General features: G+C 40.2%; 1 protein-coding gene across 2 annotated transcripts in view; it reads right to left on the minus strand.

Moving 5' to 3' along the window:
* A1cf (APOBEC1 complementation factor) overlaps positions 1-15800 on the minus strand; it is a 51134-nt gene that overhangs the window by 14785 nt on the left and 20549 nt on the right. For both annotated transcript variants that reach the window (XM_057778883.1, XM_057778882.1), the window contains exons 4-5: positions 5141-5379; positions 2718-2882 (exon numbers count right to left, since the gene is read on the minus strand). In XM_057778883.1, the coding sequence (XP_057634866.1) occupies positions 2718-2882; positions 5141-5379 (404 nt within the window). The remainder of the gene's footprint in view (positions 1-2717; positions 2883-5140; positions 5380-15800) is intronic.

The raw sequence follows: 15800 nt of genomic DNA on the forward strand, positions 1-15800 counted from the left end.
ATTTCCATATGCTCCAGCACTCATGTTGGTCATGTAGTATTTACGTTGATAACGAATTTAGGTATTCTGAAATTCTTGCTAATATTCTAATAATTAGGCTTGTTAATAATCTAAAAATATATAGACACCTCTCCTTATGGAAAGCTTCATTTGTGAACCTCTGAACACAGAAAGTAAATTAGAAGGCAGGGGTTCAAACAACACAATGTGGATTTCTCTCATCTAAGAACTAACCAGAACTATCTAGCCATACTTAGAGACCAAAGAAGAACCAGCACATTGAGGGTTGCACGGTCATGGACTAGCATCTGTGGAATAGCATTGGCCGCACACTTCACTTTAACACACTCGTCCTTAGTGCTTGTGATCCTTTCTCATGATAGTCTATCAGCAAAGACCTAGATCTGGGATCCAAACACAGGAAGTATAAAAACAGACTTAAGGTGTAGTCCTCAACCCAGTAGCATTAGCTTCACCTGGGAACTTATGAAAGACAAACATGTGGACTTGGCCAGATGGTGTAAGTAGGCTGTGTTTTTAACAACCCTCCAGGTGAGTCTGTTACTGCTGAACAGTTGAAGGAATCAGATTTCATAGAATGACTACATTCAGAACTACAGCAGACACCTCAGGCTACACAGGGACAAAATATTGATGGCCCAGGGTTTTTGTGGCAATTTTCATTTGTTTTCCAGAGTATGGATGTAGCATTTTTCTCAGGGCAGTCAGGGTTCGAAAAATATATATACAGAGTCAGATTTCCAGGGGATATTCATGTTCTTCCAAAAGACCCAAACTTTGAAAATAAAAATTTAATATTACTTTTCTCTTTCCACAATTTTCTAATATAGCCTCAATATACTAGATCCTTGCACTGGAGAAGAAATTCGTGACTTTATTTTGCTTCTCTTCATAGGACAGATATCAGCTAACTGTTCCTGTTGGTGAAGCAGGATAATATTAACATCACACACATCATTCTAGAACCCTGAGGGTTGTGCTGCTGACCCAAGAAGTGCCTTGGAGTCAAGGGAATTCTTTAGGCTGATGATAAAAAAGGTTAATACAGTAATGCTGGGGGGGGGTAGTGGTTAGAGACATGGGAGGAGATGGAGGAGATAGGAAGAGGGAGAGAAGGAAGAAGTTGGTGTTCATCATTTTCTTACAGCTTCTAGAGCACTAGTGTCTAGGCATAACTGTCATAAATGTGCAGACTGGATCAATAACCACTCACTATACAAAGAATCAGTCTTTTGGTAGTTCCTCATTTTACCTCCTTTCAAAACAAAAGCAATATTTTAATTAGATGGGAAAATATTATTCACTCTGGGAAAACAAAACATAACCTAGGATGGGTGAAACACACACACACACACACACACATACACACACACACACACACACACACACGCACATTCCTAGGCCTACACAACTCCATTGGCTTTCAGCACCCATCTAGATGGGACTTCTTTTAAACACGACTTTTCAAGAGCAGGATGACTTAGCTATCACTTTCTGTAAATTCCTTCCCCACACAGCTCATGTCTGTTATGTCCTCAGCAGCGCACGGCATGTTGGAGCTACCAAAGCGGCAGCAGCTGCATGAATGAGTGCATGGAATGTGGGCTCATAAAGCTGTTAAATCTGGAGCCTGCCAGCTGCTAGCTGTGTGACTATTGAACTACTCTGGGCTCTGGTTTTTGCATGTAGAAAATAATAGCTGCTATGAAGAAACCTCCATGACAGGGTCATTAAGAGCAATAAACGGCATGGGATGTGAACACGCCCACTCTAATTCTAGTGGAATTTTTTTTTTGCAGTTTCTGTATTAGTTATGGATTCACAGCTGTTGGTATATAGCCACACCATGATACTAAATGTCAGGGAAGGCAGAGTTCTTGAGGCTGAAGATAAATGTTTGAGAAACCATTAAAAGGGAAAAAATTGGTATTCCTGCCAATTATCTGCAGAGCAAATCATAAGCTTATCATCCTATTATACATGTAATATCGTGTCCACTTATAGTTAGAAACAGACACCCTGAGAATGCGAAGACTGTCAGAGACTTAACATAACAGCACCACAGCCCACGCTTGTCAGCACCCTATAGAACTTGCCAGAAGCCCAAGACATTCTCAGTTGTGGGAAGGTGTTTCTATAATAAACACAGGCTGAGGTGGCTGAGAATGTTCCCGGACATACTGCTGGAAATGGCTAGAGATGCGTTGGGTTGTTATCTGGGGTAGGTTGCTAATGCTGGTACGTGATCGGAATGGACCTTGAAATCTACCAGACTGATTCTTATCACCAAGGAGGATTTGTTCCAAAATGTCAGTCAGAAAGAGGTTGGGAAACCTTGTGTTGGTGAGACCTCCAGTAAGAGGCAGGCGTCGCTAACATAGTAAATATTTACTTAGTTCTTAGTCTGAGGGTCTGGGGACAGAGGAGCTAATTAGAGGAAGAACTCACAGAGTGTAGGTTAGCAGAGGTAATGTGTATTCGTTAAATAGCACACAGGTAAACATAAATCATAATATTCCTAAATGCTGTAGGACTATATGTCTCTTTCTGATCACAAACTGGAGAATTGGGCAATATGCAACCAATTAGGAGAAGGGGCTAAATACAAGCTGTTCTCTTTACCATCTTGGCTAATGACCTCTGGCCCAAGTGCTTTAAAAGTACATTTTGAAGAAGTAGTTGTACGTGGGTCCTACCTGGCTTAATACTGTTGAATTCTTTCTCAATCATCTCTTCTGAGGTAGACAGCATAAGGTTCCTTACGTACAGGATTTTCACTGAAGACATCGTGTCTTCATCAACTTCGACTTCTGGCTCTGCCCAGTCTACTGCAATAGGATGTCCCCACAGCTGAATTCTTCCTGTTGACAATGATCAGAAGAACTATTAATTATTTAGAAATCATGACATCAACTCAGCTCACACTGATGGCCTTTTAAGTTGAACTGACCGTCAAGGTCTTCAATGGCTAGGGCCACTAAAAAAGATTATTATTGATTTTAAGACATTCAAATAATGAAAGAGCTGGACAGAAGAGACTTGTGCCTGCCGAGCGGCTTGCCATAATGACTGGATGTAAAGAGAAGTAGGATGTGGTTTGAAATGGAGAAGAAGTGCGGAAGCGGTGGGCACGTTGGACTCTCAGGACAGCTTTTACAAGGTGGGGGTAGTTTTTAAGGGGAGATAATAAAAGGGGAGAAGAGCTAAGAGTGGATTCAGGGCTCAGACAGTGTCTGACCCTGAGGAGCATTAAGAGACCACTTGATAGAAACTTACAGACATCTGGGAAGAGGGTAGCTCAATTAAGAAACTGTCTCTATCACGGTAGCCTAGCCCCCTGTGGGTGGGGGTGCCACCCCTCGGCATGTGGTCCTAGGTCATATAAAAAGGGTAACTGGACATGAGTTAGCAAGCAGGCTAGTAAACAAAGTTCCCCTGAGATCCCCGTCTCCATTTCTGCCTTCAGGGTCCTGCCTTTGATGGACTGTGTGGAACCTCTAGGCCAAATGAACCCTTTCCTCCCCAGTTGGGTTTGGACACTATTTTATCACAGCAACAGAGATACAGTCTGGAAAACAATCTATTAAACAGGGGCATCCAAACTCAGAAAGAAACAAATTGTGTAGTCTCTCTCATACATATCCTAGTTTGGAATGTGTATGCATGTGCCTGTAAATGTGTATAAATGTGGATAAAGTTTAAAAGCCTAAAAAAGAGAACAAAATATTTTTTTTATTAGGAGTTCTGAGGAGGCTGGGTAGGGCAGAAGACACATGTGGCATGAGAGAGGGCAAAGGTCTAGGGGAAGCTTATGTAGGGGACCAGAGGATGTAAAGAAAACGAAGATGAGGCAGAACGGGAATTTAATAAGACATTCTGAAAATGTCACGATATCTGATGCCTTGTTTGCTAATTTACAAAGTACATAAGCAGGGCTAGGATATAACCGAATGGTAGAACATTGGCCTAGAAAGCTCACTCTGTTCATTCAACAGCACTTAAAAAAAAAGCACAATCAGCCGGGCGGTGGTGGTGCACGCCTTTAATCCCAGCACTCGGGAGGCAGAGGCAGGCGGATCTCTGTGAGTTCGAGACCAGCCTGGTCTACAAGAGCTAGATCCAGGACAGGCTCCAAAACCACAGAGAAACCCTGTCTCAAAAAACCAAAAAAAAAAAAAAAAACCAAAAAAAAAAAAAAGCATAATCAAGAAAAACTGTACAAGGACAAAATAAATCCAGAGTGTCGTTGTCCCCAAATCTGGTGGCTCTCGTAGTTTTCCTAAGAGTGGACTATAATGGCACTCTAGATCAGTGGTTCTAACCTGGGGTCGTGACCAGGTTGTTTGTAAGATATCTGCATTACAATTCATAACAGTGGCAAAATTACAGTGATGTAGTAGCAATGAAATAATTTTTAGTGAGGGGGTCACCACAACGTAAATAACTATGTGAAAGGATCGCAGCATCAGGAAGGTTGAGAATCCCTGTTCTGGATAGTTTCTTCCACTAATAAGAATTCACGATAGCAGCTGACTGCGCATGTTTTAGTGAACATTTTACAGCAAACCGAGGCCCTTTAAATATTTGCCTGCGTTGGTCTGACCCAGGTGGTATTGTTGGGTAATCAAACTCAAGAATTGATGCTGGGTGCCCACATGTGTGCCTGGAGCACCTAGCGGGGTGTCTAAAAAGAATGTTTGTGTTTCTTCTCTCCAATGAGATGGCGATGATTTAGAAATTGGGAAACATATTGATAGCCTGTCTGTCAGTTGTCCTACAGGTTGGTGTGCATCTCCACTGTGGTAGGTTGAACATAGCCCAATTCTATCTAGCCTGTGAACTTAATCTACATGCAGCTGTATCTGTGATGGATTTGTTTAATCTTAAGAAGATTCCTCACGGAGGACGCCCTGTAGGATGGATCCAAGCTCTCCTGATGCACGGATGTGTAACTTTCCAAAGCACATCTGTGAAAACTCTAGGGAACTGAATCAAGTACGAGAAAAAGGAGGAAGACGAAGAGTTTAAAGGCAGCCTAGCAGGGAAACTCAAATGTGGCCGGCCGAGGCCGGCAGTCTGCAGTTTGCAGGAAACACAGCAAAGCTGGAAGGATGCTTACCTGGCAGCAGCCTCCTCCTAGCCATGGCGGCTGCGCGGTGATTCTCATATTCCACAAAAGCAAATCCCCGGTTTTTGGTTTTATCTGCGGCGCTTGGGTAGACGATGACATCAACAACTCCTTCTGTGACCTTTTTCATCTCTGATAATATTTCTTCCCTCTTTTTGGTTTTGGGGATTCCTCCCACAAACAATCGACAATTGTCCACGCTAGCACAGACTCCCAGGAGACGCCCGTTCCTAAGGGGGGGGGGGCGGGGGAGGAAACAGTTTTTGTAGGTAACAATCCGCATGTAACAGAGGGCGGTGGCAGAGCAAATGTATACCACTTTCAAAGACAGTGTGCTTTCTTTAGAGGTCCGAGAATGTTTCGGTACAGACGGACAGACCTGTCCCCTTTCCTCTGGTTTGAAACCAGGGCCTTGCAGTGCATTGTAGATTTGACCGCTGACCTCCAAACATTTTAGGGAAGAAAAAGAGAGAAAAGTTGATTATCGCCTGGTTTCTTTAGGCTGGATCTGGGTTCACCACGTGCAGTCCGTTCTCATCACTTCCCAGTATCCCAAGACCAAGGCTGCTACACTGGGCTCCATTCCACAATTCACCTACTTACCCTGTGCCACTGGGTTTTGCCACACCTCCTGATTCATGTATATTGTCCTCAGGCCTAGAAACTGTTCTGATATGATTGGCATTAACCCTCCCCCAATAAAAACAAAATTGAAAAGAGCCAGCAAGTTTGCTCAATAAATAAAGGTGCCTCCTGTTAATAAGTCCACTGGAGTTGGGCGGTGGTGGCGCATGCCTTTACTTTAGTCCCAGCACTAGGGAGGCAGAGGCAGTGATGGAGGTGGGTCTTGGATTTATCTGTTGCTTTCATTGGTTAATTAATAAAGAAAACTGCTTGGCCCTGATAGGACAGAATTTAGATAGGCGGAGTAAACAGAACAGAATGCTGGGAGAAAGAAGCCGAGTTAGTGAGTCGCCATGATTCTCCCACTCCAGACAGACGTAGGTTAAGATCTTTCCTGGTAAGCCAACTCGTGGTGCTACATAGAATATTAGAAATGGATTAGATCAATATGTAAGAGCTAGCCAATAAGAGACTGGAACTAATGGGCCAAGCAGTATTTAAAAGAATACAGTTTCCGTGTAATTATTTCGGGTAAAGCCATGCGGGCGACCGGGTGCCAGGGACGCAGGCCCGCCTGGCTCCTATTACAATGGAACTGTGCGCAGCCCAGCTGCTCATACTACAACAGAGGCAGATGGATCTCTGTGAGTTCAAGGCCAGCTTGGTCTACAAGAGCTAGTCCCAGGACAGGCCCCAAAATTACAGAAAAATTCTGTCTCAAAATACCCAAAAACCAAGAACAAACAAACAAACAAACACATTGGTGAGAGCTCTATCTCTGGACTCACATGCTAGGAGGCTAGAATGAATTCCCATAAGCTGTCTTTGACCTCCACACTCAGAGTGCACATGTGCACACACACAGAGTAAATAAAAATAAAATAGAAATAGTCTCTTGTCTGTAACAGATGATTTTCTTATGTTCGTTCCCCCCCACAAAAGAGCCTGCAAGATGAGCAAAACGGGTGTGATTTCTGTTTTACAAAAAATGAACTTGAGATTTCTAGAAATTAAGCAATAAGGTCTTATTAATTCTGAGAGGTGAAACTGGCCCTGGGGCCTCTCTTTATTCTACTTTGTGGCGTCACCTGTTAGTACGATGAAAAGTGTCTTCTCCGGCATGGGTGGCTGGCAAGTTTTAAGTGTACATAACTGTTACTTAAACAGACCTTCACTGGAATAGACCCTAGTAAACTATGGTGAGGTCCAAGTCACAGGTATGAAGGTGGCTGCCATCAATTAAGAAATCCAAACTGTAAGTGAGAAGTGTCTCTCAACACAAGCCTGTTCTAAGGCAGTTGTGTTGAGATGATATTTTCTGGTACCTAGACAATGTCTCATTGCATACCTTGGTATATTATCCCTGGCTCTTTTAAAATACTTTTCTAGCTTTATGTGTGGGAGTATTTTGCCCACATGTATGTGTGTGTATTACATGCATGTGCACAGAAGAGGGATTTGTCTCCTGGGACTGACATATCAGACAGTTGTCAACCACCATGTGGGTGCTGGAAACCAAATCATACTGTCAGCAAGAACAGCAAGTGCTCCTAACTGTGGTACCACCTCTCCAAGCCAGTGAACAATTGTCAAGTCATCCAAAAATGTCTTCTTCCTTTCTAAATGTATTTTTAAGGGTGAACATTGTGTCCTTTGGTTGATAAACTCTAGTAAAAGGAAGACAGGCTTTCACACTGAAGGGCACTCTGCAGTCACTAACAATAGTAATATGGAAGCATGTTTGTCAATTAAAAGGCATTCAACATCACACTGCTCAGGTTTTTTTAAATAAAGAATATAAGAATAGACGCCGGGCGGTGGTGGCGCACGCCTTTAATCCCAGCACTCGGGAGGCAGAGGCAGGTGGATCTCTGGGAGTTCAAGGCCAGCCTGGTCTACAAGAGCTAGTTCTGGGACGGGCACCAAAGCTACAGAGAAACCCTGTCTCGAAAAAACAAAACAAAACAAAACAAAACAAAAAAAGAATATAAGAATAAATACATGGTGCCATTCGGTTTATGAAAGATTATAGAAAGTCTGGGAAGACAGTCAAATGTCAACATAGTATCTTAGGCACCAGGGTTGTGGATTAATAGTTTTAATTTTTATACTATTTGCTTTCTGATGTTTTCTATGTGTTAATTTTAGACTGTGGGCTTTATTAATAACTTGAATTACTGAAGACAGTAAGGTATCCTTAACAAAAACTCCTTGTTCATCATGAGGAAAAGGTCTTCTCTAAGCAAGTGGAAGATCAGCCTGCTTTTCTTGGAACTACTTGGCTCTTGATTGCCAGGGGTCACTGTCTGGTTATTGCTTACCCTTTTCTGAAGAGCCAAGAACAGGAGTCAGAATCGACAGACCCATCTCACTTTGGTGACATTTACCAGAGAATGCAGTTTCTTGGGTAAGAGGTTCTTAAAGTGATCTTCCTATTTATTTTTTTTTTGATCATTTCATTCTATTTTATTTAGACAGGAGCTCGGGCTACTAGCCCCAAACTCACTATATAACCAACTATGACCATGAACTCCCAATTCTGCCTCCCTTTTGGAACTGCAATTGTATACCACCATACTGGTTGATGTGGTTCCTGGCTTAAAATTCAGGCTTTGTGCATGCTAGGTTCCAGCAAATGAGTTGCGTCTCTAGCCGTAGTCATGTGTATTTTAAATTTTACTTAATAAAGCATAAATACTTCTCTCAGTTATTTAGAGATCATATTTTTGATAGTTAGTAGGCTGTTCTGGTATCAGCTGCTAGCAGGAAGAGTCTAGAATTTCTAAATTGTGTGACTGGCCAACATTCTTTCTCAGAATTGCCTGGAGACAAAATACAATTTCTCACAATTTAAGGACGTGACTTTAATGTCTCCAGAAGCCAGGCATTCAGAGGATGCTCAGTGAATATTTGATGGGGAGGAAGATGATATGATAACCGTAGGTCTTTTCTGGGTAATAGCCTCATTCATCCCCTGAGAAATAATGGCTGGCAGCAAAGCACAGTCTCTTGTTCCTTTCTGGAAGAAAAGCTTTCTGTCTGGCAGACTGACCAAGGCAGAGTGGAAGTTGTCAAGAAAACTCTGGGTCTCTTCTTGAGTAGTTCATGCTGAATTTATCTCACCTCCTAATTTGTAAACGTTCTATGTTCCTTTACCTTGCTTCTGGCTTCCAATTGCCTGTGACCTTGGCCACTTTCTCTTTCCAAGTTCTTTATCATATATTTTCTTTACCCTTTTTATTTTCCCTACTTACCACTACCACAATTGACAGTTAGCTTACAGAGCACCTGGTCCTCTGAGGTGCAGAAAGTACCTTATCTTAGTTTATTTTTATGACATCTGTGAGTTTTATAAAAAGGAAAGTGAGATTAAAGAGGAGATTGTTAATGAACCATCTTCCTGGTAGCATGATGGTTTTTTATTTTTCATACATTTTTCTATTTTCAATAGTATTGGCAGACCCCATGGGTAACCATGAGTAGTACAGCAGGTTATCAGTCAATTCCATGGACATTTCAACTTAACAGGCAGTCTGGGATAGCCTTTACTGATAATGTGTTCACATTATCACAGAAGACCGAGGGATGGGAATCTGCCCATCAACGAAACCATATAACTAGAATATGAGTTCGTTTGAGTGACCACCTCAATCTAGCTGAACTGTTTTGTTTTAAACGGTATAGTTTTAAATTTGTTTTTAATTTTTTTTATTTAATTTTATATCTATGTATGAGTACCTGCATGCATGTCTGTGTACCATGTTCGTGCCTGGTACCTATGAAGCCATGAGATAAGGTCAGATTCCCAGGTATTGGAGTCACAGACAGTTGTTATTCTGCATGTGAGTGCAACCCAGGTCCGCTGCAGGAGCATCAGGTGCTCTTTAACCACTGAGCTATCTCTCCAGACCCCTGAATGTTCTTTTTTTTTTTTTAAATTTATTTATTATGTATACAATATTCTGTCTGTGTGTATGTCTGCAGGCCAGAAGAGGGCACCAGACTCCAATTACAGATGGTTGTGAGCCACCATGTGGTTGCTGGGAATTGAACTCAGGACCTTTGGAAGAGCAAGCAATGCTCTTAACCTCTGAGCCATCTCTCCAGCCCCCCCCTGAATGTTCTTATTTGTGATTTCATTTAACAACATGAATTCTTATAACTCATATTAAAAAGCCAAGCTAAAATATAGTTTTGCATAGCCTTTTCCACATTTTCCAGTGTATTTTATTTTTGTATAATATTTAGAACATTTCTGTGTGATGTGGTCAAGTATAGGGATAAAAGTGATGTTCTGAGAAATCAAAGGAAAAAAAAAACGCCCTTATATTTTCTTATTGTGAATAGAGTCTTTTACACACCACACAGATTTCTTTTGGGTTTGTAAAGGTATGTGTGGGAGGGAAGGCCTATTTGCACTTCCTCTCAGATTGTTCTAGAACCCAACCTTAGGACTGACTAGCTAAGCAGTAAAGGTTGCTACACCCAGTTGTTTTCACATAGCTGAAGTTGGGAGTTGGTGGCTCACACCTTTAACCCCAGCATTTGGGAGGCAGAGGCAGGCAGATCCCTGTGATTTTAATGCCAGCCTGGGCTACAGAGTGAGTTCCAGGACAGCCAAAGCTTGTTAATTGCTTCACAGGATTATGAGGATGCTTGTAGCCTGATGTTCTTCCATATAAATAGGAAAACATTAGAGGGAAAGCCGCTCTGTCAGCACTTATCAGATTTAAGGTTCCATCAATTTTAAGTCGCACCTGCACCAAAGAAGAGGGGTAAATGTGGAAAACTGGATCTTGGGCTCGAGCTGTGATAACTTTTATTATCTATAGGTTATGACGTTCTGAAGTTTTCAAAACTCTTTGAATTATTTCTACAATTAAACCAAGGAAACGGATATAATCTCCACATTTGAGGTGAAAGTTGGGGCTGGAGAGATGGGTCAATGGTTGGAGTATGTACTCTTGCAAAGGACCCAATTTCATTTCCAGTACCCATGTAGGATAGCTCTCAACCACTTGTAAGTTCAGCTATAGTAGATCAGATGCCATATTTATGGACCCCTCCCCCAACTCTCTTGGCTTTTCTACCCAGCCAGCAGGAGACCTTCCTGCAGGTAAGTTCCCCCAAACCAACCCCATCAACCAGACCCTTCAAGCTAAGAGCCCTATCCCAGCCCCAAACTCACCTATCCTCCTGCAACCTTAGTGGAACTCTGAAACAGCTTGCTCCAATACTTAAGAGCCTTCTACAGTACTGAGGGGACTAAGAGCTTGCTACAATACTGAGGGGATCAAGAGCTTGCTAAAACACTGAGGGGACCAAGAGAGAGGACCAAGGGAGCAAACTAGGAGAGAAGACCAAGAAAGCAGGCTTAGAGAGATCTCAGAGGCTTCCTGAGATGTTGACAGTACAGAGCAGACCAAGATAAATTTCCAAACGTTCAGACAGCAATTGCAAGGATTGAAACAAGATGCAAAGACACTGCCAGCCTCATTTGAAGGAAGAGATGGGTAGGCACTAATGCAAGAATTCATCTAACAATCTAAAAAGCAGCATGGCAACACCAGAACTCAGTGGTCACACAAAAGGAAGACTTGATCATCCTAACCCAGAATAAGCAGAAGAAAACAACTTTAAACATTGTGAAAACAATGGAGATCTTTAAAGACGAAATGAAAAACTCCCATAAAGAAATGGAGGAAAAGACAAACAAAAAATGGAAGAAATTAGTAAATCCTTCAAAGAAACCCAAGGATACCAAGAAAAAAACAATCAAACAGGTGAAACAAACAGTTCAAGACTTGAAGACTGAAATAGAGGCAATAAAGAAAACATAAACCAAGGGAATTCTGGATATGTAAAATCTGGGTAAACAAACAGGAACTACGGAGACAAGTATAACCAACAGAATTCAAGATATAGAAGAAAGAATCTCAGGCACTGAGGATACAATAGAGGAAATAGACTCACTGATCAAAGAAAACAGCAAATCCAACAAATTCTTAATACAAAACATCCAGGAAATCTGGGATACCATGAAATCTAAGAATAATAGGGGTAGAAGAAGGAGAAGAATTCCAGCTCAAATGCCCAGAAAATATATTCAACAAAATTATAGAAGAAAACTTTCCCAACCTAAAGAAGGATATTCCTATGAAGGTACAAGAAGCGTACAGAACACCAAATAGACTGGATCAAAAAAATTCCCTTCCCATATAATAATCAAAACACAAAACATACAGAATAAAGAAAAATATTGCGTTCTGCAAAGGAAAAAGGTCAAGTAACATATAAAGGTAAACCTATCAGAATTACACGTGACTTCTCAATGGAAACCATGAAAGCCAGAAGGTCTTGGATAGATGTTGCAGACACTAAGAGACAATGGATGCAAGCCCAGACTTGTATCCATGCAATACCCAGCAAAGCTTTCTTTCACCATCAATGGAGAAAACAAGATATTCCATGACAAAAACAGATTTAAACAATACGTATCCACAAACCCAGCCTTACAGAAAGTACTAGAAGGAAAACCTCAACCCAAGGAAGCCAACAACACCCATAATAGCACAGACATCTGACAACCTTCCACCAACACAACTCAAAGAAGGGAAACACACAAACACTACCACCAAAAAAAATAACTGGAGTTAACAACCACTGGTCATTAATATTGCTTAATATCAATGGGCTCAATTAATCTATAAAAAGACATAGGCTAAGAGAATGGATACATAAACAGGATCCAACCTTCTGCTGTATACAAGAAACACACCTCAACCTCAAAGATAGACACTACCTCAGAGTAAAGAGTTGGGAAAAGGTATTCCAATCAAATGAACCTAAGAAACAAGCAGGTATAGCTATCCTAATATCTAACATATAAGTTTCAAACTGAAATCAATCAGAAGAGATGGAGAAGGACACTTTACACTCATAACAGGAACATGCCATCAAGATGTAGTCTCAATTCTGAATATCTATGCCCCTAATATAAAATCACCCACAAATGTAAAAGAAACATTACTAAATTAAATCTCATATCAAACCCCACACACTAATAGTGGGAGACTTCAACACTCCACTCTCACCAATGGACAGGTCAACCAGACAGAAACTTAACAGAGAAATAAGAGAACTAACAGATTTCATGAATCAAATGGACTTAACAGACATCTATAGAACATTCCACCAAAACACAAAAGAATATACCTTCTTCTCAGCACTTCATGGAACCTTCTCTAAATTTGGTCACATACTCGGTAACAAAGCAAACCTCCACAGATACAAAAATATTGAAGTAACCCCCTTGTCTTATCAGATTACCATGGATTAATGTTAGAATTCAACAATAATACTACTCTTAGAAGGCCTATAAACTCATGGAAATTGAACAGTGAATTACTGAACCACCCCCCTGGGTCGAGGAAGAAATAAAGAAATTAAAGACTTCCTAGAATTCATTGAAAATGAAGGCACAACATACCTAAACCTATGAGACACTATGAAAGCAGTGCTAAGAGGAAAGTTCATAGCACTAAGTGCCCACATAAAGAAAATGGAGAAAGCTCACATTAGTGACTTAACAGCACACATGGAAGCTCTAGAAGCAGACAAACTCAGGAGGAGTGGAAGAAAAGAAATAATCAAATTAAGGGTTGAAATTAACAAAATAGAAACAAAAAAACAATAAAACAATACAAAGAATCAATGAAACAAAGAGCTGGTTCTTTAAGAAAATCAACAGGATAGACAAATCCTTATCCAAACTAATCAAAAGGCAGTGAGAAAAGATACAAATTAACAAAATCAGAAATGAAAAGGGGGATATAACAACAGACACTGAGGAAATTCAGAGAATCATTAGGTCATACTACAAAAACCTGTATTCTACAAAATTAGAAAACATGAAGGAAATGGACAATTTTCTAGATAGATACTATATACCAAAATTAAATTAAGACCAGGTTAGCAATTTAAATAAACCTATAAACTGCAAGGAAATAGAAGCTGTCATCAGAAACTCCCAAACAAAAAAAAAAGCCCAGGTCCAGATGATTTTAGTGCAGAATTTTACCAGAACTTCTAGGAAGAGCTAATACCTATGCTCCTCAATATGTTCCAAATAATAGAAGCAGAAGGAACATTGCTAAACTCTTTCTATGAGGCTACAGTTACTCTTATACCAAAACCACACAAATACCCAACCAAGGAAGAGGATTATAGACCAGTCTCACTAATGAACATGGATGTAAAAAATACTCAATAAAATACTGGCAAACTGAATCCAAGAACACACCAAAAAATCATCCAACATGATAAAGTCGGCTTTATTCCAAAGATGCAGGGCTTGTTCAACATATGAAAATCTATGAATGTAATCCTTCATATAAATAAACTGAAAGGGAAAAAACCCTTATAATCATTTCATTAGATGATGAAAAATTATTGGACAAAATCCAAACCCCTTTATGATAAAGGTCTTGGAGAGGTCAGGGGTCCAAGAAACATACCTAAGTATAATAAAAGCAATATACAGCAAGTCGACAGCCAACATCAAATTAAATGGAGAGAAACTCAAGGTGATTCCACTAAAATGAGGAACAAGACAAGGCTGTTCACTCTCTCCATATCTCTTCAACATAGTTTTTTGAAGTTTTGGCTATAGCAATAAGACAACAAAAGGAGATCAAGGGGATTCTAATTGGAAAGGAAGAACTCAAAGTTTCATTATTTGTAGATGATATGATAGTGTATATAAGTGATCCCAAAAATTCTACCAGAAAACTTCTGCAGCTGATGAACACCTTCAGTGATTTGGCAGGATATAAGTTCAACTAAAAAAATATCAGTAGCCCTCCTATATACAAATTATAAAGAAGCTGAGAGGGAAATCAGAGAAACATCACCTTTCACAATAGCTACAAATAACATAAAATAACATAAAATCTTGGGGTAACACTAACCAAAGAAGAGAAAGACCTATTGGACAAAAACCTTAAGTCGTTAAAGAAAGAAACTGAAGATGATCTCAGAAAATGGAAAGATCTCCCGTGCTCTTGAATGGGTAGGATCAACATAGTAAAAATGGCAATCCTACCAAAAGCAGTCTATACATTCAGTGCAATCCCCATCAAAATCCCAACACAATTCTTCACAGACCTTGAAAGAACAACAATCAACTTCATATGGAAAAATAAACAACCCAGGATAGCCAAAACAATCCAGTACAATAAAGGAACTTCCAGAGGCATCACCATTCCTGACTTCAAGCTCTATTACAGAGCTACAGTAATGAAAACAGTTTGGTACTGGCATAAAAATAAAGAGGTTGACCAATGAAATTGAACTTAAGACCCATATCATTAATCCATACACCTATAAACACCTAATTTTTGATAAAGAAGCTAAAATCATACAATGGAAAAAAGAAAGTATCCTCAACAAATGGTGTGGGCATAACTGGATGTCAACATGTAGAAGAATGAAAATAGATACATATCTCTCTGCATGCACAAAACTCAAGTCCAAATGGATTAAAGACCTCAATATAAATCTAACCACACTGAACTTAATAGAAGAGAAAGTGGGAAGTGGTCTTTAATGCATGGGCACAGGAGACCACTTTCTAAATATAACCCAGTGGCACAGACACTGAGAGCAACAACCAATAAATGAGACCTTCTGAAACTGAGAAGCTTCTGTAAAGCTCTTTTGCTTTTTTTTAAAAGGCAGAATGGGAAAAGATCTTCTCCAGGCCCACATCATACCAAGGAATTATCTCCAATATATATAAAGAACTCAAAAAATTAGACATCAAAATTCTAAATAACCCAATTGAAAAATGGGGTACAAAATAAACAGAGAATTGTCAACAAAAAACCCTCAAATGCCCAAAAGATACTTAAGGAAATATTCAATCCTTAGCCATCAGGGAAATGCAAATTAAAACAACTCTGAGATACCATCTTACACCTGTCAGAATGGCTAAGATAAAAAACACCAATAATAACTTATGCTGGAG

This window comes from Chionomys nivalis, chromosome 8 (genome assembly GCF_950005125.1).
Source record: "Chionomys nivalis chromosome 8, mChiNiv1.1, whole genome shotgun sequence".
Classification (NCBI taxonomy): Eukaryota; Metazoa; Chordata; class Mammalia; order Rodentia; family Cricetidae; genus Chionomys; species Chionomys nivalis.